At 52.4% G+C, this 24419-nt stretch overlaps 2 protein-coding genes and 1 pseudogene across 2 annotated transcripts; all 3 read left to right on the plus strand.

Annotated features, from left to right (window-relative positions):
• The window catches only part of LOC148594213 (antigen WC1.1-like), a 382286-nt pseudogene that overhangs the window by 228507 nt on the left and 129360 nt on the right, over positions 1-24419 (plus strand).
• On the plus strand, positions 6907-7827 carry LOC148594216 (olfactory receptor 14A16-like). Its single transcript, XM_088527346.1, has one exon. The coding sequence runs from the start codon at positions 6907-6909 to the stop codon at positions 7825-7827; it is 921 nt and encodes a 306-aa protein (XP_088383472.1).
• On the plus strand, positions 15660-16424 carry LOC148594217 (olfactory receptor 14A16-like). Its single transcript, XM_088527347.1, has one exon. It carries the CDS (start codon positions 15660-15662, stop codon positions 16422-16424), a length of 765 nt encoding a protein of 254 aa, XP_088383473.1.

Below are 24419 nucleotides of genomic sequence, written 5' to 3' on the forward strand. Positions count from 1 at the left end.
GCCATGGGGACTCCCAGAGGTATGTCCTGGTGGTGGCCAAGGGCACCCACAACTCATCTCAGTGCCTTAGTGGTCACTGAGGGAAGTCCCAGAGCCCTCATTGCATCTTTCCATCCCAGGCCCTAATCCATTCCAATCCCTCAGAGATATGGGTGGCTCTGAGACCACTGACCTTGGCCAACCATGGAGCTGACAGCTCCAAATCCACAGGTCCCTTCTTTAGAAAGAGTGTCAGAATAGCAGATTCTTTGAGCCTGCAATGGGGGAGACAGCTGGAGGTAGGAATCCAATACCCTGCTGAAGGCGGGTCCCAGGACAGGTGTTGTCATTGGGCCTTTTCCAGTGAAGTTTTGATTATCTCTGAGGACAGAAGATTTGAGAACCTCTTTGAGTCCCTGTGCATAGTTTGGCCTCCCTCGTGGGTTTGTATTTGGGAGAGCACAGCCAGTGGGGCCACAGACATGTGCTGCTCCTCTTTTTGAAACAGCGGAGACCATGCCTGTATACCAGATCCCATTTGGGCTTTCCAGTTCTGCAAAGAAATGAACAAATGGGAGGGGGTTCAGCACAGGGACACCAAGTTGGTCAGGGTACATGCTGGAGTGTGGGACAGATAAGGAGAGGCTGGATCTTCATGCTGTGCACTAGTACCTTGTGGAGGGCACAGAGGGCACAAAGCACCAGGATTTTCTTGGAGGAGCACACTAATTGCATGGAAGGCAGCAGGGAAAATATGGACAATGGGAAATTCTTCTCAGATGTTAAGAACAAATCTTTTTCTTCACAAAGTGTGGGATAGGAATGCAGAGAGATTCTCAGATCTTCATCCTCAGAGATCCCCTAATACAGGCTCAGGGAATCTGCTCTCCTGAGACAGGCTCTACAGGGTCTTTGCTTTAAAAGTCCTCAGCAAGGTTTCTTGGTCTGTGGTGTTTGAGATGGAGATGATGTGTCAATAAAGAGCAAACATGCCCTTAACACGTCTTCCTTCCTTCCTTGCAGAGGGCATGAGACGGGCCCATAATTTCTGGTAGACTCCAAAACCATGGGTCTGGCCAGGTAGAAAATCTGGGCAAGTTCCTCCAGATCCCCATTAATTTTGCCCAGCTTTCCTTCCTCTGACCCTGAGGAAAGCGTTTTCTCATCTTGTACCTTAGTTAGTTCTCGACATATTCCATGACACCTGCAGGTAGTGTTTTTCCCCTGGGTTCAGTTCCTGGCACCCTGCCTCTCTTTGGGATCTCTAGAGCCCTGGCACTCTGAATCTCTCCCACTTTGACCCTGGGCGCCTCAGGACAGGCCCCCACACTGCGGTGCTGCTGTGCGGACTCCCGTATGGAGCCTGTAAGGCACTGCCGGCCTCAGGAGCTGCATTTTGTCTTGTTCAGAAACTTGTGGGGTGACCATCTCACCTCTCCCCAACTGCCAAAGCTTGTGAGCACCCCCACAACCAAAATCCCTGCTAGATGTTTTATGTAGTCCTGGGGCAAATCTTGCAGAAGAGACAACTCATCTGCCTTGAATCCTGTCAGAGATGTGGCATTCCAAGCCACTACCAAGGAAAACATGACCTTTACTCATTTCTTTGGGTTGCTTATTCAGCTTCGAGCATCTATTCTACGGCACAGTGAGTCCCACTCTACACCCTGAGTTCTCTGCCCTTCTCTCCCCTGTCTTCTCTGTGTCTGCTCAGTCTGCTCTGTCCACCAGGATCATAAGAAGTATTGGTTAGGGAGCTCCCTTGAAGCCACGACAAGTTGTGGAGCTGAAGGCCTGATGGAGGAAGTCTGGGACGTAGCTATTTCCCCGTCCCCTCCTGCTCCTGGCCTGAGGGTTCATGAAGGCCCAGTGCTTTCAGTGTTGGTGGGTTGGGTTTCCTATGACATCCTCAACTCCTGCTTGGGTTGCTCTGAGCAGCCAGAAAAATCTCTCCTCTCTAGGAAATAGCATCAGAGGATTTTTCCTACTTTTGTGGAAAAGCTGAGGCAGGTCTGGGATCTCCAAAAGGAGCATGACCCACATCATGACCCAGGAGATGTGTGGCTCTCTCATTCCCATGTGACCTGCTTAAACCGACAGTTTCTAACACCATCTTTACAGGACACGAGCTGGCTGTTGTAAAGCCACAGTATTGGGACTCCTTTTACTCTTTTCACTCAGAGCCCCAGCCACTGGTTTGCACTTCAGAGAGTTTAAAGCTTGCTCAGTCTTTTCAGTAAGGCTTTCCCTTGTGGCCAGGGGACCTCACTGTTGACATCGTGGACTTAGCCTACAGTCAAAGAGCATAAATCTTATTTATGGAATTATTTCATGCTTTATTTCTGTTTCTTTGTAATTGAGAAAAATCCTGGGGCTATTTGGAGCTAGTTCTCTAAGGAAAGCAGTTGAGAGTTGGGGCCGATGAGCTGTAACCTTCAGTTTCAGACATCAGAGGAATAGGGAAGCTTCTAATAGGAGTGATGGAAGTCCCAGGTGGCTGATGAGAGAAATGTCAGGGCTGGGGAGGCAGAGGGAAGAGTGTCCATACAGCACCTGAGCTCTGGGACACTCTTTTCCCTACATGCACAGACTTCATTGGGAGTCACTCTGGATTGATACAGTTTGGAGGATGTTGCTGTCACTTTGAAAGCTGAATATTAATAATAGCAATAAAAACCTTTAAAGGCAGAAATACTTGTATGTTGTTGATGTCTCCAACTTTCAGCTACACTCCTGAAACCTCTCCAATTAGCCTTGCAAGACCTGATGAAAATCACAAGGGCAGACATAGTTGGTCAAAGCTTTTTGCTTTTTAATGAGCCCCATAGTGTATTTGGTGCTGAGCCCATGAACCTCAGGTAGTGAGAGGAGACTGAACAAAATGTTCAAGAATTCAAAGTCAGAAGCAACCTCCAAAGTTCTGTAGAACATTAATGGGTCCCACTGAGAGTCGTTAGCAGCAAAGATTCCCCAGGGGCTGATTAGAGGAGAAAACTGATCACTGGTAACAGGTAGGCAGAGGAAATGTGCAGGTGGTTCTAATCCCATGTTAACCCTTGATGTGTTTGATCAGGCAGAATGTCCAAGCTCGGTCACTGAGCTTCCTCAAAGGGAGATCCTTTCCCCCACATGTTTTCCAGGTCCTCCTGGGGACGTTATGTGGGTAGGGGTGTGCAGTGCTCAGTGCAGAGCAATGATACGACACTTTCAGGGTGTTGGCAAGGGGGCAATGAGGCCCCAGTGCCTCCTGGTAGGTCTTGGTGGCAGAGAAAACAGCCATTGTCAAGAGGATGCCAACCTTATTTGGGGTGTTTGAGCTTTGGCAGTGCCTGTCCTATGCTGGTTCAAACCTGCGGCTGTGCCCATGCAGCTTGTAAACGCCCAGCCTGCTTCCTCACTTTGCTCTCACACGGGATCTCCTTCCCTTCACTAATGTCTCTCCATCCCCACTGGCTGTTCCTTGTAACACAAAGCCAAGGGATGATCCTTGCGTCCTGGTGGGTGGCCTGTTGCACCACAGCACCAGCCTTCAAGTGACATTTCCTCATTCTAATGCACAGTCTGACATTCCCAAGATGGGGATTTTCCAGGATATTTCATTTTTTCATGCGGCTTCCCACTACCAAGGAAATCTCCTGGCAGCCCCACAATGTGGGGAAGAATATAACCTTGTCTATGAAGACAGAGCGGAACATGAAGAACTGGGGACTGGCCTGGAGAGAAGGGCCTGCATGTTACAAGGGAGGCCATATGAGCCGTCGATGCGTGTTCACGTGAATAAGGCCAGACACTTATGGGGCTGCATTCGTGGTAGCATGGCTACCCAGAGGAGGGGAGCTGTTATCCCTCTCCAAGGGGGTCTTTGTGTGAAGGCAGTGGTGGGAATCAGTTTTGGGGAAGGTGTGAAAACCAAGGTGTCCTAGGGTGTTTGCCCACCAACCATTTCTGAAAGGCCTGATTTTTCTCTTTTTTTCCTTTTGAATGTGCTAGGAACATGGTGGCTATGCTGGACACCCCATGCACTTGACATGGCCTAGTAGACCTGTTGTCATTTCATGAAACCAACGGTCTGCAGTGAATTATGCAAGGTCTTTGCAATGCCTGGTTCTGCAGAGGTCTGAGTGAGTGGAGCTCTAGAGGGTCGTAGGCACTGAGATGTCAGATGGCCAAGAAGATTCTCCACCCAGCTGATGCAGGAGATGGACAAGGGTCACCTCATTGCCCTCTCAGAGCAAGTAGACACTTGCACAAGTCTTGGACCAACCTTTGTCCCTTCTGAAGTCCAAAGGGGTGAGTGTGTGTGTACAGCTGACTCTCTGCCACCATCTCCACTGACTACAGTGGGACCTTGGAACTCCCATGCACATAGCTGTTTTTCTGGACCCCAAAAGTTGGGCGAACAAGTTGTCTCTCTCTCCTGAGACTGTGGAGTGTTAGATGTGCTGGCATTAGATGTCCTGCTGTACTCCTCTAGATTAGGTCCTGAAGCATGAGGAAATGGACTTGTGCTGTTCTTGCCCCTGTGCATATGTTCGGTCTGCTTATGAGATGGGAGCAGGGTCTTGCAGAGCAGGACACGTCCACCTCTCTTAGATAACCATCCTCTGATGAGACCAACTGCAATGTCTCAGTCTCTCTCCACAGCTAACAGAGAGACCAACAGTGACCATTTTGTGGACGTGAGTGGACGTTTGCCATAGGTGGCAGGGGTGACTTTTCAGTACCTTTCAGGAACCATCAGCCCTGGAGCCCTGTGACCATCTCGGGAATGCACAAGGGACAGAAAACATCCCGTCTTCAGTTGGGTCCCTGCTCCTGAGCTGGGCCTGGCTCCTGGGACTGTGGGAGCCCATGGCAACCTGGCAGGAGCTGCAGAGAGACAGCTCTGCCCAGGAGCAGCTCCTCATAAAGGAGCACCAAGACTCTGGGCACTGCCCGCAGGCACCAGCCTGGGATGAGTCGCTCCTAAGTGAAAGACAGTTGGGAATGGGAGGAGACCCGAGAATCTCAGTGCAGGGAGAAATCTTCCGAGCCCTTGACACGGTAAGTCTGTGTCTGCAGGGCAACAGTGCTGTGGGTCCTGGAGGGATCTTCTGAACCTGGCACAGCACCTTCAGATCAATAGGATGTGTCAGGGTGTCTCTCCCAGCCTCTCCTGTTTGAATTAGGGGGTTGCTTTAGAGCAGGGATTCCCAGCCACATGTTCAGAGGGACAGGGCATCACAACTGCCTTCTCCCAGGGACGGTGCTGGGATGCACCCAGGGCTGTAATTCAGAGCCATGTCCCTGTGTCCCAGGGTGCTGTGTGCCGGGGCAGTGACTCTGCCCCCTGCGAGGGTCGGCGCTCAGCCTGCCCCGGGAAAGCCCCACGGTGCTGCAGGGAGATGCTCTGGGTGGGAGGAGAGACCCCCATCAGGGCAGGCTCATTTTCTGAAGGAGCCTCTCCAAGAGAACAGTCAAGGCAGTATTAATGTTAAAGACAAGGAGCTTTCACGAGTCTGTTTTCAGTTTTGTCCTGTTTGTTAAGGGCCAGGGGTGTGTGGAAAGGAGATGCCAGGTTGGGGCAGGAGACTGAGACTCCCAGTTCCTTAAATGGAGAGATCTGTGAGGAACTTCAGCAAGTCCCTTACCCCTCCCTGACTGCAGACAGCACCAGCATCACCTTCTCTGGCCTCACCAGGGTCTGGCTGACCTTCTCCTCCCCACCTGCAAACACAGAGATGTCCCTGGGCTGCTGCAGAGCAGAGTGAGTGTCCAGAGGATGGGACAGTGTCTGTGACACTGACAGGGAGAAGACATGGGGCAGAGGTAGAGCTGCCAGCAGGAAAAGCTCCAGCAGTGGAGATACAATCAGCAAATGGGAGGGAACTAGAAACATAATTGCTATGAGAGGTGGGATTTGGATCAACGCAGTCAGTCCCTGCAACGGAGACGTCTTCCTCTAAGCAAAGCCCCGTGTCTCCTCTCCCACCCCTCAAGGCCATGGGGTCCCAGCCTCGAGCCCCCTCCTTGGTAGAAGAGGGGCTGCGTCTCTCCTGCAGCCTGGTCCTTTCCCACTGCAGGACAAGGGGACTGAGAGGGACTGTCCTCAGATGTCACGGTCTAGGAGGTGGTGTGCACAGCTGGGAGAGGTGAAGGCTTTCCTCAGTGCTCCTCTGTCTGCTGCTCCTTACTTTCCCTTGCCAGAAGGTTCATACTGTTGCTCTTCATTCCTTCACCTGTCTGTTCTGATCTGGTTTTGCTCTCTGGAGCTAAGGAGGGGAATTCAGCTGCAGTTCAGGCAGTAACTTCCCTTTCCCACTGCATTCCCTCAAGCAACAGTGAAGACATTTAGGTGATGTGAGGACAGGGTCCGTCTTAGTGGAAATGAGATGCCCAGAAAGGGTCAGTTGAGCCCCTGCCTTCACTGCACTGTTCCTCTCCCTTGCTGGAGTGGGAACTGCGGTGACTGATTCAGGTTCAGACACCTCTGTTGAAGAGAGCAAACTGAAAGGGGGGTTAGATTAATCCCTCCCAGTGATCTTCCCTCTCAAACAGAGCTGTCATGAGTGTGGCCTCTCTCTCTCTCTCGCTGTTGCAATAGCAAGTGAAGAATATTCCCACTTGCCTTCACTCCACAGTTCATCAAATCCCCTTCACTCAGATCACAGTACCCATCCCCAAGTCTCGCCCGCAAATGCATGAGTCAATTTGACACCTCCATCTACACCCCCAAGTAGAGCAGGTCTGACTGCCCTGGAGCCCAGGCACAGAGGCAGAGCACACTCACCCAGCACAAACCAGAGGTCAAGAAAGGGATCAGAACAAGGTAAAGGAAAGAGCCAATGAGGGGGTACCATGAGGAGTGGAATGGATTTTATTCAGAGAAGCTTGTTCTAACTTGTTGATACTTTTTCCTCATTGGAGAGTGTGCTGAATCAAGATAAAATGTCCAACAGAAGCTCCCTCAATGTTCTCCTCCTCCTGGGATTCTCAGACAGGCGGGAGCTGCAGCTCTTGCACTTCTCGCTCTTCCTCGGCATCTACCTGGCTGCCCTCCTGGCCAACAGCCTCATCATCACAGCCGTAGCCTGCGACCACCATCTCCACACCCCCATGTACTTCTTCCTCCTCAACCTCTCCCTCCTTGACCTTGGCTCCATCTCCACAACTGTTCCCAAATCCATGGCCAATTCTCTGTGGGACATCAGGGTCATCTCATACTTGGGATGCGCTGCCCAGATCTTTCTGTTGGTCTTTTTTATGTCAGCAGAGTATTCTCTCCTCACAGTCATGGCCTACGACCGCTATGTTGCCATCTGCAGACCCCTGCACTATGGGACCCCCCTGGGCAGCAGAGCTTGTGTCAAAATGGCAGCAGCTGCCTGGAGCTGTGGGTTTCTCCATGCTCTCCTGCACACTGGGAACACATTTTCCCTACCCCTCTGCCAAGGCAATGTGGTGGAGCAGTTCTTCTGTGAGATCCCCCAGATCCTCAAGCTCTCCTGCTCACACTTCTACCTCAGGGAAGTTGGGCTTCTGGTGGTTAGTGCCTGTTTAGTCTTTGGGTGTTTCATTTTCATTGTAGTGTCCTATGTGCAGATCTTCAGAGCAGTGCTGAGGATCCCCTCTGAGCAGGGCCGGCACAAAGCCTTTTCCATGTGCCTCCCGCACCTGGCCGTGGTCTCTCTCTTTGTCAGCACTGACATACTTGTCTACCTGAAGCCCTCGTCTGTCTCCTCCCCATTTCTGAATCTCATGCTGTCCATTCTGTACTCGGTGGTGCCTCCAGCACTGAACCCCCTCATCTACAGCATGAGGAACAAGGAGCTCAGGGACACACTGGAAAAGATGGTTCAGTGGATATGAGGTCATTGCCAATATCTGCCCCATGTTCATTCACTCATCAGAATATCCCTCATCAAGGATGTGTGTTATGCATTTATTTCCTTCTTAGTTTTCTCTTGTACATCCATCTCAGACAAATATAATAAGTAAATAAATAAGTATATCCACTTCATTGTATGTCTCCTTGGGAACCTCTCCTTTGAATTGGACCCACATCCTGTGTTGAAGCAGGAAGCCAGGCTTCTTCCCCCTTCTCCAGCAGAGCGGGGGGACCTCAGAGCCCACTGCTCGAGCTCCCTCGCATGCCCCTCGTGCAATGTGGAGAGTTTCCTTGTGCAGTGTCTCTTCCAGAACTGGCCCCAAGGGAGCTCAGGGGGACAGTGTTAGGCTCAGACGAGTACAGACGGGGTGAGACCATGGGCCCCATGTCCATTAGGAGCACTCAGCTGCCCCAGGCACCGTCAGGGTGTCATCTCAAACCCCTCTCCTGTGATGGTGGCAGCCAGATGTCACTGTGGGCTCTTCCCTTCTGTCTCCAGTGCTGTAACATTACAAGTGGAGGGACAGTGGAGGGAGGAGACTCAGGCAGCAGCCTGTGGGGACAGACCCTCTGCTTGACAATGTCACCCCCACACTCCACAGCAGGCATTTCCTCACTGCAGCCTTCTCATGGGGACTGCAGCTTTCTGGAGACACATCCCAGCAGAGCAGGACTTTCTCTTTTAAGAGTTGTTCTCTTCATTTCCATGCTGTGCTTCTATGCTCTGTTGTGTGGATATTGCCCAGGAGTTCTCATAACCTGGTGATGACAGGGTTGTGTTTCCATGTGAACGTGTCCTGGAAGCACAGGCAGGACCAGGCACTGGGCACCCTTCTGTCAGTCCTGGACTCCAGAGTAACATTTCCTGTAATTAAAGGGCATCTCCTCTGTGATATGTCTGAAACCAGGTATTTATTCACAGGATGGATCTGTGAATCCAGATCACAGGATGGCTGCAATATGTCCAAGGTGGGGTGTAACTGCAAAAGGGCCTATCTTCTGGTTGTAAGATCCATGGCTTCCAGCGATGAGCTCAGAGTCCCCAGATGACTAGGGATTAGACTGGATTCATGGTTCATCTCTCAGTGACCAGTGGAGATAGGGAACGGTCTCTGAAGTGTCTACCTAGGACTTTCCCAGAGGAGACCATGTGGATGATAGATGCTTCTGGAGGGGCTCCCAGGAGAGGTCAGGGGATTTCGAGGGAGAGCATGTGCCTGGCGACAGGAAATGAGTGAAGCTTCACAAAATGCGGGACGATCGACAGTGGGGCAAGAAGAAGGTAGAGCACTAAATCCAGGTGTACATATCACAGAATCACAGAATGGTTGAGGTTGGAAGAGACTTAGGGAGATCATCTACTTCAACACTCCTGCACAAGGAGGGACACCTAGAACACATTGCACAGGGTCGTATCCAGGTGGGTTTTGCGTTATCTCCAGAGGAGGACACTCCACAACCTCTCTGGGCACCCTGTTCCAGGGCTCTGTCACCCTCACAGTAAAGAAGTTCTTTCTCACATGGCAGTGGAACTTCCTGTGTTTTAATTTATATCCATTACCCCTTGTCCTGTCATTGGCCACCATCCAAAAGAGTTTGGCCGCATCCTTTTTACATTCTCCCCTCAGATATTTATACATGTTGATAAAATCCCTTCCCAATTTTCTCTTCTCCAGACTAAACAGGTCCAGCTCGCTTAGTGTTTTCGCATGCAAGACATGCTCCAGTCTCTTAATCCTCTTTGTTGCTCTACACTTGACCCTTTCTAGAAGTTCCACATCCCTCTTGAACCGGGGAGCCCAGAACTGCACACAGTACTCCAGGTGCGGCCTCACCAGAGGTGAGGAGAGGAGCAGGATCCCCTCCCTCGACCTGCTGGCAACACTCCTCCTAATGCAGGCCAGGATTCCATTGGCCTTCTTGGACACAAAGGCACATTTTTGGCAACTGGTTAACTTGTTGTCAACCTGGTCTCCCAAATCCCTCTCTGTGGAGCTGCTTTCCAGCAGGTCAGCCCCTTATCTGTACAGAGTTATTCCTGTCCAGGTGCAGGATCCTTAACTTGTCCTTGTTGAACCCTATGAGGTTCCTCTCTGCCCAACTCTCCATCCTGTCCAAGTTCCTCTGAATGGCAGCACAGCCCTCTGGAGTGTTGACCCCTCCACCCAGTTTGGTATTGTCCACAAACTTGCTGAGAGTGCACTCTGTGCCCTCATCCAAATCACTGATGAATAAAGTTGAACAGCACTGGAAGCAGGACTGACCCCTGGGGACACTGCTAGCCACAGGCCTCCACTTAGACTCAGTTCCATTTATCACAGCCTTCAGAGCTCTGCCATCCATCCAGTTCCAGGAAGAATCATGGACTCCTTGCACAGAGGGTGGACGGGGCCTCAGGAGATCTCTGTCCCAATCTCCTTGCTCATAGCCTGGTCAGCCCTGGTGTCACACCAGCTTGCTCTGTTTTCATGCACTCTGGATAACCAATTCCAGTGTTTCATCACAGGGTAAGTGCTCCAGCTCCCCAGCTCTAGTGAGGGTCCTTGGCTTAATTTTCTCCCAGTTATCAACATCTTTCTTGTTCCAGGAAACCACACTTAGATGCAGTGTTCTCCATGTGGTCTAATGAATAGTGATTAAAGGCATTCACCATTTACCTTTACCTCCTGGCTGTGCTGCTGCTCATAGCACCATGATTCTTACGGCCTTCTCTGCTACCAAGGAATGCTGCTGTCTCATGGTTTTCCTCTGTCCCCCAGGATGCTCAGGTCTCTTCCAGAGAGCTGCTGCCCCGAGCTCTCTCAGCGTCTCCTCACAGGAGAGATCCTCCAGTCCCTTGATCATTTTTGTAGTCCCACACTGGACTCTCTCCAGTAGTTCCATGTCCCTTTTGTAGTGGAGAGCCCAGAACTGGAAACAAGACTCCTCATGTGGCCTCAGCAGGGCTAAGTAGAGGGCCAGAGTCGCCTCCCTCCATCTGCTGCCAACACTTCCTAACACACCCCAAGCACCTCTCCGTGAGCATTCTGAGATGAGGCAGAGTGACTTAGCAATAACATCCACCAGCTACTGCAGCACTCTTGAGTACATCCCAATCTCCAGAAAGTTGAACGAGTTTTCCTGAGTATTGGTGCAGACCATCTTTGTGCTTGGCTGGTGTTGTTCTTAAAGACCTGTTGGCCTTCCTGAACTCTTGGGCCCTTCAGAGCGGCCTTCTATGGAATCTCCCACCTGTCCCCTGAGGAGTCCGCTGAACAGGTCAGACCTCTTCCTCTGAAGTCCAGGGTCTCTGCTCCACTCCTGTCCTTCCTCTACTGGACCTGGAAATCTGCTCTTCTTACAGTCACTGAAGGAAAAGATGACACTGACTATTCCATCCCTGATGCTTTCCCTGATCTTTTTTCCTCCCCACTCCCCCACTCCCAAATAAGAGCCAGGGCCTTTGATCAACAGACTTTCTCACGTTGATTAAAAGGAGCTGTCATCCACCTGCTCACCCTGACTGCATGGTCTGTAGCTCCCATCATGATGTCACCCTTAATCTGATGCTCACCCACAAGCACCTGCCCAAAGCATTGCCCATCTCATGGAAGCTCTGCATACATCTGAGCTGCCCCTCCACACAAAACAGCCTCCTCCTCCTTCCTGGCAGTCTCCCCTGAAGAGCTTTTACCCCAGCAGCACAGACCTCCAGTTGTGTGAGCGGTCCTAATGCATCTCAGTTATTTCAGAGCCATGCTGACATGGAGAGCAGGTGGCAATGTAAGTGGTGAGAGGAGGTTCCCACTAAGAGAGCAAAGCCTGCAATGCCCAAGACCAGGGAGAAACAGAGTATGGCTGTGCAGGAATTGCAGGAGAGGGCTTTGTTGTCTGAGCTGATTTGTAGCACTTTGTAGCCTGTGATAGAGGTGAGCCAATCTCCAGACAGCACAAGGCATCACTGAAGGTGTTCTTGGGCTTGAGCCAGCTGTGATCCAGCCATCCTGGGGTCATCATTAGCCCCATCATATCATCCAGGGTGAAAAGAGGTTCTGTAGTAGCAAAGCGAGAAGCTTTTAAGAGAGCAGAGACCAGAGCAGACACCTTGGTGTGACGTGCCTCTCCCATTTAGGGAGCATGCTCGGCTGCAGGAGGGACGGACTTGGCCCAAAGGCAGTGGTGGGATCCAGTTGTTTGGGCACTGCTAGGGAACCTGAGATGCACTGGGGCACTTTTCCAGCTCCAGCTCCAAAGGGACATGGCTTCCCATAGGTCTGCTGGAGGAGACGTTTGGTTATGCTGGACAACACAGGCATCTGTCTTGGCCCAGCCTGCCTGTTCCTGTGTCACTGAATGATATGTCTGCACTGAATTATACTAACTTTTTGCACTGTGATGATCTGCCTGGATCTCTGCTTTATACTGCATGCTCCTCACATAGTAGTGGAAGGCATCTGGAGTCATTTGGGATGGCAAAAGATATTTCCAACCTAGTCTTGTCCCGAAGTTCCATGAGAATGTGGATCTCAGATTTGCTCCAGGAGAGCAAACAGACATGGGCACATTTTTGGTACCTCCTCTGCCTCTTCAACTGTCCCCAACTGTTTGTATGTCATCATCTGACTCCCACCCTCCATCACCAGTGATTTCAAGGGGAACTTAGTGAAGGAGGTCCCATGCAGATGTCAGTGCTGTGCACACTTCAGCGTGGGGAAGCAGAATCCCACCTTCTGCGTGTTTGTGGAGTTCAGGGGAGGAATGTTAATCCCATCCCAGACCAAGGGCTTCAGAACCAGCATGGGATGCCCTGATTGACTCATCTGAATCAATGAGCCTCCTTCTTGCCCCTGTCTCAGTGTCCTGCCTACAGGGTCTTCCTAACTAGGTACTTCCAGAGTGGGACCTTTCTAACTTGCGTAGATAGTCATCCTCTTGATGAAACAGACGGCAAGTTGGGAATCCTTCTTTCTCTACTCATTAGGAAAAGACAACAAGTGATTATTTTAGTTTATTTAACAAAAATTGCCCAGGAGGAGGGAACACAAAGGACAGAGAAATTGATGAGTTCAGCTGGGCCTCTGCTCCTGAGCGGGGCCAGGCTCCTGGGACGGAGGCAGCTCGTGGCAGCCTGTCAGCACTGCCCAGAGACAGCCGAGTGCAGGAGCAGCTCCTGTGCCAAGAGCAGCAGGGCTGCGGGCACTGCCTGCTGCTGTGGACAGGGGAGGAGAGAAGGCAGCGAGAGGGGAACGGCAGTGTGGAGTGGGAGGACAGAGCAGAGCTCACTGAGGGAAGAAATCTTCACAAGCCCTTGCGTGGTAAGTCTCTGTCTGCAGGGCAATGCTGCTGAGGTTCCTGGAGGGATCTTCTGAACCCATCCCACCCCATGACTGATAGGACTTGTCTCTCCTGGAGTATCCAGGGCACGGCAGGAGAAGGAGCTGATGCAGCGCAGGGATTCCCTGATGCACCTTGGCAGGGCAGGGCACGCTGCTCCTTTCTTCCAGATATCGCTGCAGGGGTGTCAAGTGCTGGGTGTGCACATAGGTCTCTCCAGGTTTCTGAATCAGAGCAGCATCCCTGCACCCGAGGGAGCACCCTGGGCAGTGACTCTGCTGCCTGCAAGGGTCAGTGCTGCACAGAGAAGCTCTGGCAGGGCTGGTCCCAGTCAGCCAGGATCATCTTCCTGTTGACACTGTGCTGCCTCGGTCAAGTCTGCTCACCTTGTTCATGTGCAGGACATGTCCCAGGAGTCTTTTCAAGAGGAAGGTCTAGAGAAGGGCTACTTCTAAGGGCAGGAACTTCCCTCTTCCTGTCTGCACTTTCAGTTATCTCCCTAACTGCTGCAGGGAGAAAAGAGGAGTGTATTCTGTTTTGCCAAGGTAGTGGACTCAAGCCTTCCCTCTCAGAGATCAATAGGTCTGTGAGAAACTTTAAATAGCCTCTTCAACCCACCTTAGTCTGCAGACAGCATCAGCACCACCTTTGTGCTATTTATTCTACTTGCTCTGTAAAGTGCCTGCACAGCGATGCCCCTGGACAGTGCCCTGTCCCCAGAGGCTTGTGTAGGGCAGAACTGAGAACACAAAAGTGATGTCTCTGTGAGCACAGACTGACAAAAATTGTTGGGACAGAGTAAGGTGCCATCAGGGACTGCTGTGGGCAGCAGAGATGGTCAGGGAAGGAGAGGGCAGTGCCCACCATGACGGGAGGATGGATTTGGGGAAGTCATGCTCAGTCCTTCCAATGCAGACACCTTCCTCTGAGCAAGACCTGCCACGTCTCCTCTGCCACCCAGCAGCCTCTCTGCCCTGACAGCCTTGGGGTCCAGGGTATCAGCCCACTCCACTACAGCCAGATCCCTGGCAAAGGACAGGGGCATCCCTGCTGCTATGGGCACATTTCCTGCTGCTCAATAATAGGGGCTTCAGATGCATGTCCTGCAATGTCACCATCTGTGAGGCAGCATGCCCACATAGGTGAGGTAAGGGTGTTCCTGAGCGCCCCTCTGCCTGTCTTTCCTTTCTCCCCTTGGCAGAAGGATCGCAGAATTGCTCCTTATTTCCCCTCCTGTTCTTCTCTTGGGCTCCCTGGGGTTTTCAGATGCAGTTCAGACACCTACCCTGCAAGCTGTGGAAGAGAGGAATATGGATGAGAGTGAGGCGCCTCCAGTACCCTCTAACCTGTGCAACTCCAGGAAATGCAGCCCATGGGTTTAGGAACTGAGCTAACTCTCCCTTAAGCACAGTCCATCTTCAATGCAACTTCATTTGACCCTTTTGCCTGTAATGTCTTAACAGACTTGGAGGTGCCCTCAGGAGGGACATTGCTGCCTCCTGCCATCTCTGTGATGTCCAGGAGACCTCTGAAGAATCTGTTACTGAGAGTATGAAAAAACAGTTTGGAAACTGCATATGGGCAGCTGAAAAGAGCCCTGCATGTTCTTGGCTAGAAGTGGAGATTGGAGACCTCCCTCAGGTGCCCTGAGAAAGGGAGAGAAGTTGGAGGTCGGAGGTTTTGAAACTGGACTTGTCTGCTCTTAGGAGGGGCTGGATTCTCTCTAGGGCAACTGATTAGGGTGATCACCATGCACCTCAAAGAGGCTTGGGCACACAACAGCTGCAATCAAGGCTAATAGGCAGAGGGGCTCTCCTCTGCATAACGTGACTATAAATGCATTTTCTCATGATTCCAAGTAGAAACGTGGAAAATTTCTGCCTCAGAGGAACACTCTGCAGAAGTGAGAGGGGCATCCGAAAGAAAATACATGTCAAAATAAATGTCAAAAATCCCCAAATTGTGCTCTCAATACACATTCATTAGAAGTGGTGCTGTAGATAGTGAAAAGCCCTTTTATAAACCAGGGGGATTTCACCTGATAAATTGTGAATTTCAGAGCTCATCACCCCTCTTGTCTCCTTCCCACTACTGAAGGGCTGGACAGACTTCTCTGGAGCCCATGGGGAGATGCCCTTGCTCCTCAAAGCACATTCAGCCACCCCACACTGAGGCTCAAGGAAGGGAGCTGCACAAACATCTCCATGAAGAGGCAATATGAACAGTGTATTAGAACTGGAACAAGTTGGGAGATATTTAACTTTGAAAATCTGGGATAATTGCTCAATAACTTTTCTTTTCTGAACAATCCACAAAGCCTGGAGAGAGTGAAATGTCCAACAGCAGCTCCCTCAATGAGTTCCTCCTCCTGCCTTTCGCAGACACACGGGAGCTGCAGCTCTTGCACTTCTCGCTCTTCCTGGCCATCTACCTGGCTGCCCTCCTGGCCAACGGCCTCATCATCACAGCCGTAGCCTGCGACCACCGCCTCCACACCCCCATGTACTTCTTCCTTCTCAACCTCTCCTTCCTCGACCTTGGCTCCATCTCCACGACTGTTCCCAAGGCCATGGCCAATTCCCTGTGGAACACCAGGGACATTTCCTATTTGGAATGTACTGCCCAGATATTTTTCTCCTTCTTCTTGTTTGGAGGAGAGTTTTCTTTCCTCACAGTCATGGCCTACGACCGCTACGTTGCCATCTGCAGACCCCTGCACTATGGGACCCTCATGGGCATCAGGGCTTGTGTCAAAATGGCAGCAGCTGCCTGGGCCAGTGGTTTCCTCAATGCTCTCCTACACACTGGGAACACAATTTCCCTACCTCTCTGCCAAGGCAATGTGGTGGAGCAGTTCTTCTGTGAGATCCCCCAGATCCTCAAGCTCTCCTGCTCACACTCCTACTTCAGGGAAGTTGGGCTTCTTGCGGTTAGTGCCTCTTTATTCTTTGGGTGTTTTGTTTTCATTGTGGTGTCCTACGTGCAGATCTTCAGAGCTGTGCTGAGGATCCCCTCAGAGCAGGGCCGGCACAAAGCCTTTTCCATGTGCCTCCCGCACCTGGCTGTGGTCTCCCTGTTTGTCATTACTGTATTGTTTGCCTATCTGAAGCCTTCCTCCATCTCCTCCCCAATTCTAGATATGGTTGTGTCCATTTTGTACTCTGTGGTGCCTCCAGCCCTGAATCCCCTCATCTACAGCATGAGAAACAAGGAGCTCAAGGAGGCACTGAAGAAACTCATCCAGTGGGTACAAGGTGAACGATAACAAATGTTTCATTCACTCACCAGGATATATGGCATCAAGGCTGCATTTTATGCATTTCCTTTTTTAATTCTCTCTTTTACATCCATCTTAAACTAATAAATACTAAAATAAAGATACCGAGTTTTTGGCACGTCACATTCCAGAACGGCAGCAAGACTTTCTCTATTTAGAGTTGGCCTCCTCATTTCCGTGCTGTCCTTCCACGCTTTGTTCTGCAGATATGGCCCAGGAACTCTCATAACCTGGTAGAGAGTGCCTTGTTTTCCCTCGTATCCTGGAAGAACAGGCAGGACCAGTCCTTGAGCTCCCTTAATCCACAGTTGGATTCCAGATTAACATTTTCATGTTAAAAGGGGATCTGCCATATGATGGTCCTGAATCTGGCTTCTCTTTTGAAACTGGAATCAAAAAATATGCCCAAGGGTGTGCAATCACGAATGGGCCTGCTCTTCTCCTTGTGAACTCCATGAGATGCAGGGGATGACCTCAGCATTCCAGGGTGGTCTGTTAGCCTCAATGATGAGAGGACCCCCAGGGGGTCTCCAGGCACAGGGTTTGCCTGGGAGTGGGCACTGAGTGCAGCTTTAACGAAACAGGGATGACTCGCAGTGCAGGGACCAGAAGGTAGAGCACTAATCCCAGGTGCACATGGGGAAAGGAGGGCTCTGCAATCCCCAGAGAGGCAGGGGGGACCCAGGAGGCCCAGGGAAGGGGCAGTGGAGGGCGATTCCTGCACCCACAGTGAAACACCACAGCCTGGAGCTAGTGGCCACCCAAAGACATCTCCTGCCATTGCAATATTGTGGGGGCACTCTGAGTACCAGCAGACCTCAGCCACCAGTATCAGTGGCCACAAGGGCACACTGATGGCTCATGGTCAATCTGTTGCCAACCACGATTCCCAGGTCCCTTTTTGTGGAGCTGCTCTCCAACAGGTCAACCCCCAGCCTGTCCTGGTGCATGGGGTTATTCCTCCTAGCTGCAAGACCCTGCACTTGCCCATGTTGAACTTCATGATGTTCCTCTACACCCAACTCTTCAGGCTGTCCAGGTTCCCCCTAAAGCCTGAACAGGTGTCTGGGCTACCAGCCATTCTTCCCAATTTTCTATCCTCAGAAAACTTGCTGAGGGTGCACTCTGTCCCTTCAGGTCACTGATTAATAAACTGAACAGGTTTTGACTGACTCCTGATACCAACAGTTGCAGCTCTCTAACTAGGCTCTGTGCCACTGATCACAACCCTAAAGCCTAAACCCCAAATCCACCTGCTCACATGGAGGCGACCTCACAGGTGCAAACCCACCACATCCCTGCTGCTGCCTGTGGCCTTCAGAGACAGCAGCTTCCTCAAAGCCCTTCCCCACACAGGAACCACTGCTGCCCTCTCAGCTCCTCTCACCACAGAGACCCCCCACCCACCGCCCACGCCTGCCTGCCTGCTGCCGGCCAATCAGGCACTCACAAAGACATGACGTCACAGCGCCGTCCCGCCCAGCTCTCTGGCCCTGCCCTCCAGGGCAGCAATGGCCTCCCCAGCCCTTCCCCGCCAGGAGCCCAGCCCTGGCTCAGCAGCTGCTCCGCGGAGATGATCTCAGCAGCGCAGAGCCCCGCAGGGCCCGGCTGCTGCCCAATGAGGCGCTGCGGGAGCGGTGACCTCACAGTCACCAGGCAGAGCCAGCCCTGCTGCTGCCCAATCAGCTCTGCCCGCAGCGGGGACCTCCCAAGCAGCAGCCACGCCCTCTCCCTGCAGCTGGCCTATCAGGGGCTGCGGCAGCAGTGACCTCATTGTGCCCAGCGCAGCCATTGGCTGTGAGGCCCTGCAGGGCTCCCGGCTGTGCTGGGGGCTGTGCGGGGATGGGGCAGGGAGGGGAGCCCAGATGGAGTGGAGGGATGTTCTTCCTTTTCCAACATGCCCCCACTCCTCACCCTGATGAAGGGGGCTCCCAGTGCGGCCCTGCTGCCTCCTGTCCCCACTCCATGCCATAGAGCTGCTGCAAAGAGCAGCCATGAGGTGTGTGGGAGCAGCGCTCAGGAGCAACAAGGACCCACCGGAAAATTAGGGTCTTCACCCATGTCACCAGGGAGACTTCCCTGTGGTGGGGCATGTCCCAGTGTGTCCTCTGGGGCTCAGTAGGTCACTGCCATGGAGGTGGACGAGGCAGGGGGAGAACAGAGACGTTTCCCTCTGTCTCCTGAAAGCAGTCACCTCCCACCAGTGATGTTATTTTCTAAAATTGGTCTTCCTCGTCTTGGACCTTAAGTGCTCCTCGTACTTTTCAGTGTACTTTTCCCTGGGATTTGGGATCCTCTTCTGGAGGTCTGCACAGCCGTGGAACCCTGGATCTCAGTGGACTAGATGATCTCCAGAGGCCCCTTCCAACCTCAACTATTCTGTGATCTCCTGCATTTTTGACCCTGGACAACTCAGGATATGGCTACACACTGCAGTGCTGCTGCCTGGGCTTGGTGCAAAGCCTGTAAGATGGTGCAGTGCTGCAGGATCTGCATTTTGATTCAACCAGCATTTTGTGAGATGACCACCTCCCTGCTCTGCAGCTGATGAAGTTGGAGAACATTCCCACAAGTTCCCTTTGTGGTCTTCCTCATCTCTGCAGAATCCTGGAGACAATCTTACAGAACAGAAGACCCATCCATCTGGAATTCTGTCAGAGATGTGACTTTCCAAGTCACTGCTAAAGGAAGGACTTCTTTGGGTTGCTCGTTTAAGTCTGTGGCACCTCATTCATGATGCTGTGAGCCCTGCTCTGCATCCTGGGGCCTTGGCCCTTTCTCTCCCATCTCCTGTGTGTCTACTCAAGGTCTTCACCATTCCCCAAGGCCATGGGAAACGTCGATTTAGGGAGTACATGTGAAGCTCTGACACTTTGTAGAGTTGAAGGTGTAATGGAGACTTTGTCCCCATGCGTCCTCCTGCTCCGAAACCTGAGGATCCAGATCTCTGGGAAGAGCCAACAGGAGAGCTCAGGTCCCTTGGGGCCGGGTATTTTCAGTCATAGGATCCCTCTACGGACTCCAGTGAATAATGTCACTTGCAGGGGGGTGTTTATGGGAGCTCACAAGGATCCTCAGAGAACGGGGCTCTGGGCCAAAGGGCAAAACGTATTTACCACACACCAACTAAATGACAGGCATGTGCAGTAGTACCGTTTCAGCTCTCCAAAATATGTCTGCAAGCTTTTATTTGCTCCCATTTTAGATTTCTCCTGGAGTAACAGAGCACACGGGCAGCTGCCAACCTGTCACCAAAGACTGAGAGAGGCCTTTGGAGAGGGCTCTTCACTGTGGGGCAGGCAGAAGATGGGCACATGGAGCAGCACCGTGGCCCAGCGCGAAGCTTGGCCTTGCAGAGTGCCGTGCAGAGCACGCGCTGCTGCTGCTCTTCCTTCCACTTCCCGCCTGCTTCCTGGCAACTCCGCGCAGTCAAGCAGGGCCTTTGCCGGCCTCACTGCTCAGCTCTGTACCTTTGCGATGACCTGATCAACATCTTCAAAGCCCTGGGGGTCAGACAGCAAAGGCCGCCTGTCCTTTTGTGGGGACGAAGTCAGAGTCCGCCTGCATTGCCTCCCTGCGTGCGGCTCCCGCTTGTCCACCCGCGGGAAGAAGGAGGCACATGATGGAGAGGGTTGTGTTGCTACAAGCAGCCCCTGAGGCATGGGAAGCCCCAGCCCCATGTCGAAGGGAAGCTCATGGTCGAGCACAGCCCAGCTACACGTGGTCCAAAGAGGCTCTCTGATCCTTCACACAGGGCTCCCAGCGTCCTTACAGACCTTGGAGCATCCCAGTTGTGCTTTGTCTTTGAGAAAATCCCCACAGCCAGCAAGAAGCAGGCCCTGGCCAGAGGAGGTCACACCTGGCTGGCTTGGCCCACCATGCTTGTGCTCTCCATGCAGCTCCCATCCCTGCTGCCGGCCTCCCCCTCCAGCCCCAGGACTCACTTTCCTTGTGCGCTTGCTCCTGGCAGGACGCCCATTGCTGGGCTGGGAGCAGGCGTTCGCCTGCCTCTCCTTCTCCATCTTCAGGGCACTCGCTGCATCTGGGGACTTGCTGCTCTGGGGACCAACGCGAGCTGCTCCTTCTGCTGGAGCTGCTCTCCTCAGAGTGCGACCCCGAGGGTGGTGCTCTGGCCCAACACAGCCTTGGTTGCCATGGGCATTGCCCCATCACAATGGCCTTGGGGACATGATGCCACCCCCATCACAAAGCCCTGGCCGTTGCCATAGGGACTCCCAGGGGTGTGTCCTGGGGGTGGCCAAGGGCACCCACATCTCATCTCAGTGCCTTAGTGGTCAGCAAGGGGAGGCCCTTTGGGTCCCTGTGCCATAGTTTGGCCACCCTCACGGGTATTTATCTGGGAGAGCACGGCCAGTGGGGCCACATGCGTGTTCTATCGCTCTTTTTGGCACAGTGGACACCATGCCTCTATACCAGATCCCATTTGGGCTCTCCAGTTCTGCCAGGAAACAAACAAACTGGAGGGAGTTCAGCACAGGGACAAGTTGGTCAGGGGCTGGAGCATGGGGCAGGTAAGGAGAAGCTGGAAGAGGGATGTTTGTTCAGCCTAGATCAGAGAAGGCCAGGAGGGATCTTCATGCTGTGCACAAATACCTTGTGGAGAGCACAGAGCAGCAGGTTTTTCTTGGAAGGACACGCTAATTGCATGGGAGGCAGCAAGGAAAAGATGGACAATGGGAAATTTGCAGCGTATGGAGGATTCACAGACTTCAGTGATGTGAAAGCAAAGACCTTTATTTAAATGCAACTTATAGAGCTCCTGACCCCAGAGAGTCCCTGCCCTGCCCAGCAGGACACGAAGGTCCCCACAGGATTGAGGGGGGAAGTTCTGTGTGGGAAGATCATCCTCTACCAGGACAGGCTCCTCCTCCTGCTGGGAGGGTGCTATATGGCTCAGGTCTGCTCATGGGTCTAACTGTGAGCGTATTGCACAGGGCACTTTTCAAAAGGAAAGGCAGGGCAGGCATTTCCTGAAAGAGTCGTTTGACACATTCATTTACACCTGCAGCACAGCAGAAAAAACTGCTTTGGAGCCATGGGCAGGGGTCCCTGCTGCACATGACACATTCAACCAGGGCAGAGCAGAGTTGCAGAAAAGGGAGGTGAAATAAGGGAGAGAGAGGAAATATGGGTGTTTCCTTGAGAAACGGAAAGGATTTCTCTCCCCAAATCCATGGCCAATTCCGTGTGGAACAGCAGAGCTGTTTCCTACTCAGCATGTGCCGCCCAGATTTTCCTGGTAGCATTTTTGTTTTCAGCAGAGTTTTCTCTCCTTACAGTCATGGCCTATGACCACTACAATGCCATCTGCAGACCCCTGCACTACAGGACCCTCATGGGCAGCAGAGCTTGTGTCAAAATGGCAGCAGCTGCCTGGGCCAGTGGCTTTCTCAATTCCCTCCTGCACACCAGGAACACATTTTCCCTACCCCTCTGCCAAGGCAATGTGGTGGAGCAGTTCTTCTGTGAGATCCCTGAGATGCTCAAACCCTGCTGCTCAGTCTCCTACCTCAGGGAAATTGGGGTCATTGGGGTTACTGTCTCTTTGGGCTTTGGGTGTTTCATTTTCATTGTTGTGCCCTACGTGCAGATCTTCACTGCTGTGCTGAGGATCTCCTCTGAGCAGGGCTGGCAGAAAACCTTTTCCAGGTGTCTCCCGCACCTGGTTTCCCTCTTGATCAGCACCACAGTTTTTGCCTACCTGAAGCCCCCCTCCATCTCCTCCCCAGCTCTGGATCTGGTGCTCTCTGTTCTGTACTCAGTGGTGCCTCCAATGATCAACCCCCTCATCTATAGCATGAGGTACAAGAGTCTCAAGAATGCATTGAAGCAATTAGTACAGTCGGTGCTAGAAATAAGCTCCCCATCCTTCCTAACAAGGGGTTTCTAATGCGTTTCAGAGAGTTCTGCGCTTTGGGAATTCTCTCTGTGTTTATATATATATTTTTTTAACATAAGGTTTTTAATTTACTTTGTCAGAGGGGTGAACCCACTCAGTCTAATTGCCATATCTGCTGTAAATATGTCTGTCCTTATGTCTCTGTGTCAGTCGTGGCTCCACTCAAATAAAAATGGATTTCCTCAGGACGATGCTTAAAGGTTGGCCTCTCCTTCCAAAGCTGGAGTCCATAATGTGCTCAAGGACTTTAACCTTCACAGAGTCTGTTGCTCTTCTGGGACTCTCCAGGGCCCCCTGGCAATGGTGTGTTAGGTAATGTGGGTTGGATTCAGTTTCCAGCTGTGGGTGCTCAGAGCTCCTGCAGGTGGTGAATGGTCAAGCCGTATCTGTCATATGACAGGGCTGGAGATGGATATGGTGCTTCCAGGAGAGCACAGGGCATCTTCAAGGGCTCTGTGTTCCTGGGAGCGAATGGAGCTTCAGGAACTCAAGGAGAGCCACCCAAATGGAAGGGGCTAAAGCAATGAATGTGCAGGCTAGGGAGAGCTCTGCAGTGCTGCAAGAGGCAGTGGGGACCCAGGAGGCCCAGGGAAGGGAGCCTGGAGAGTCACTGAGGTCACCTTCAGTGTCAGTGTTTGGCTGCCTGGGCAGCTCCTTCCTGCCGGCCTCGGTGCCTGTAGCCAAAGGACCAGCCGGCCCTGCCCAGCCTCCCTCCCAGCTCAGAGGCCAAGGACGGCTCTGCTCCCCAGGGCTGAGCACCCTGCCCTGGGTGCTGTCTGCACAGTGGAGCCAGGGAGCCGTGTGCTGGTGCAGGGATGGGCACACATGGAAGCCCCCATGTTCCGCTTGGGAGAAGGGAACCTGCCAGGAGCTCTCCCACCCCTGCCCCACCAGCACTAGTGATGACCAGCCCTGCTGCTGCACCCACAGTTTCTCCATGCTGAACCCAGCCATGTCCCCAAGCTGCTCCCTACAGCTGGCTGCAGGGACACCCATGGGGCCTGGCCATTCCTGCTCCTCACAAGCAGCTTGTCCAAGGTAATGCTGGAAGAACAGGCCTGGCACCATCCTCTTGGCCCTGCACTGCCTGTGACCGTCACAAGTGAGCAGTCCCCTCCAGAGAATGGTTCCTGGGACAGGCACTTGGGAACAAGCAGCTGGCAGTGTTGATGGGAGTCCATCTAGGACATGACCTCTGGGTGGACAAGGAGGCCTCAGGCTCCCTCAGACTGTTGAGGAAGAGTTGTCCGCTGGGAGGAGTGCGGGGAGGAAGGACGTGAGTCCTCCTGTGGTTTGCGAGGTGAAGGTGCTGGCATGTGGTGGAGACCAGGGCACTACAAGCTTGAACTCAGGCCCTAGCCCTCATGTTCAAAGAACTCCACACAGCTGAGCTGCCCCTTCACACTAAGGGGCATCATGAAATTTGCTGGGAGTGCACTCTGTTCCTTCTTCCAGGTTACTGATGGAGAAGTTGAATAGGATTGGACCCAATACTACTCTCTGTGGGACACAGCTGGCTCCAGGCCCCCAGTAGACTCTGTGCAAATGTCTTGGCACAAGTAGGAAAACCTGAGAGAACCTGGGGTCTTTTCCTAGCAACTACTAAAGAAAGGCAGAGTTTCCTCAGAGCTCCTGCCCATGCAGATGTGCTAGAAATCCCAGGCATGTATCATGGCCTTGAAGGCCTACTTCAGTGTCACTGAATCAAGCGTCCGAAATGAATTACAGTCACAGTTTACATTGTCAACATCTCCACGTGTTTCAGCTTCCTAGTGAGTGTGGCTCTAACACTAGTGAGCATCTAGTGCTATTTCAGATGGCCAAGGAAGATGCCCACCGGGCCTTGACCAGGCATTCTGGAAAGATGTGAGTATCACATTTGCTCTATCAGAGCAATAGGCACTAGCCCGTGCCTGGGACAACCCTGTCTCTTCAGATGTCACCTGGTGTCACCAGGCAATTGCCTCCCACCCGAACTGCCACAGGAAGGCGGCCTCTAGACTTTCTGTCAATTCACTAATGTTCAGTTTTGTGTGTTGGAGCTTTGCATGGAACCATGGAAA

Source organism: Tinamus guttatus, unplaced genomic scaffold, assembly GCF_059628265.1.
Source record: "Tinamus guttatus ecotype Peru unplaced genomic scaffold, ASM5962826v1 Tinamus_guttatus_pri_ptg000282l, whole genome shotgun sequence".
In the NCBI taxonomy this organism is placed as follows: domain Eukaryota; kingdom Metazoa; phylum Chordata; class Aves; order Tinamiformes; family Tinamidae; genus Tinamus; species Tinamus guttatus.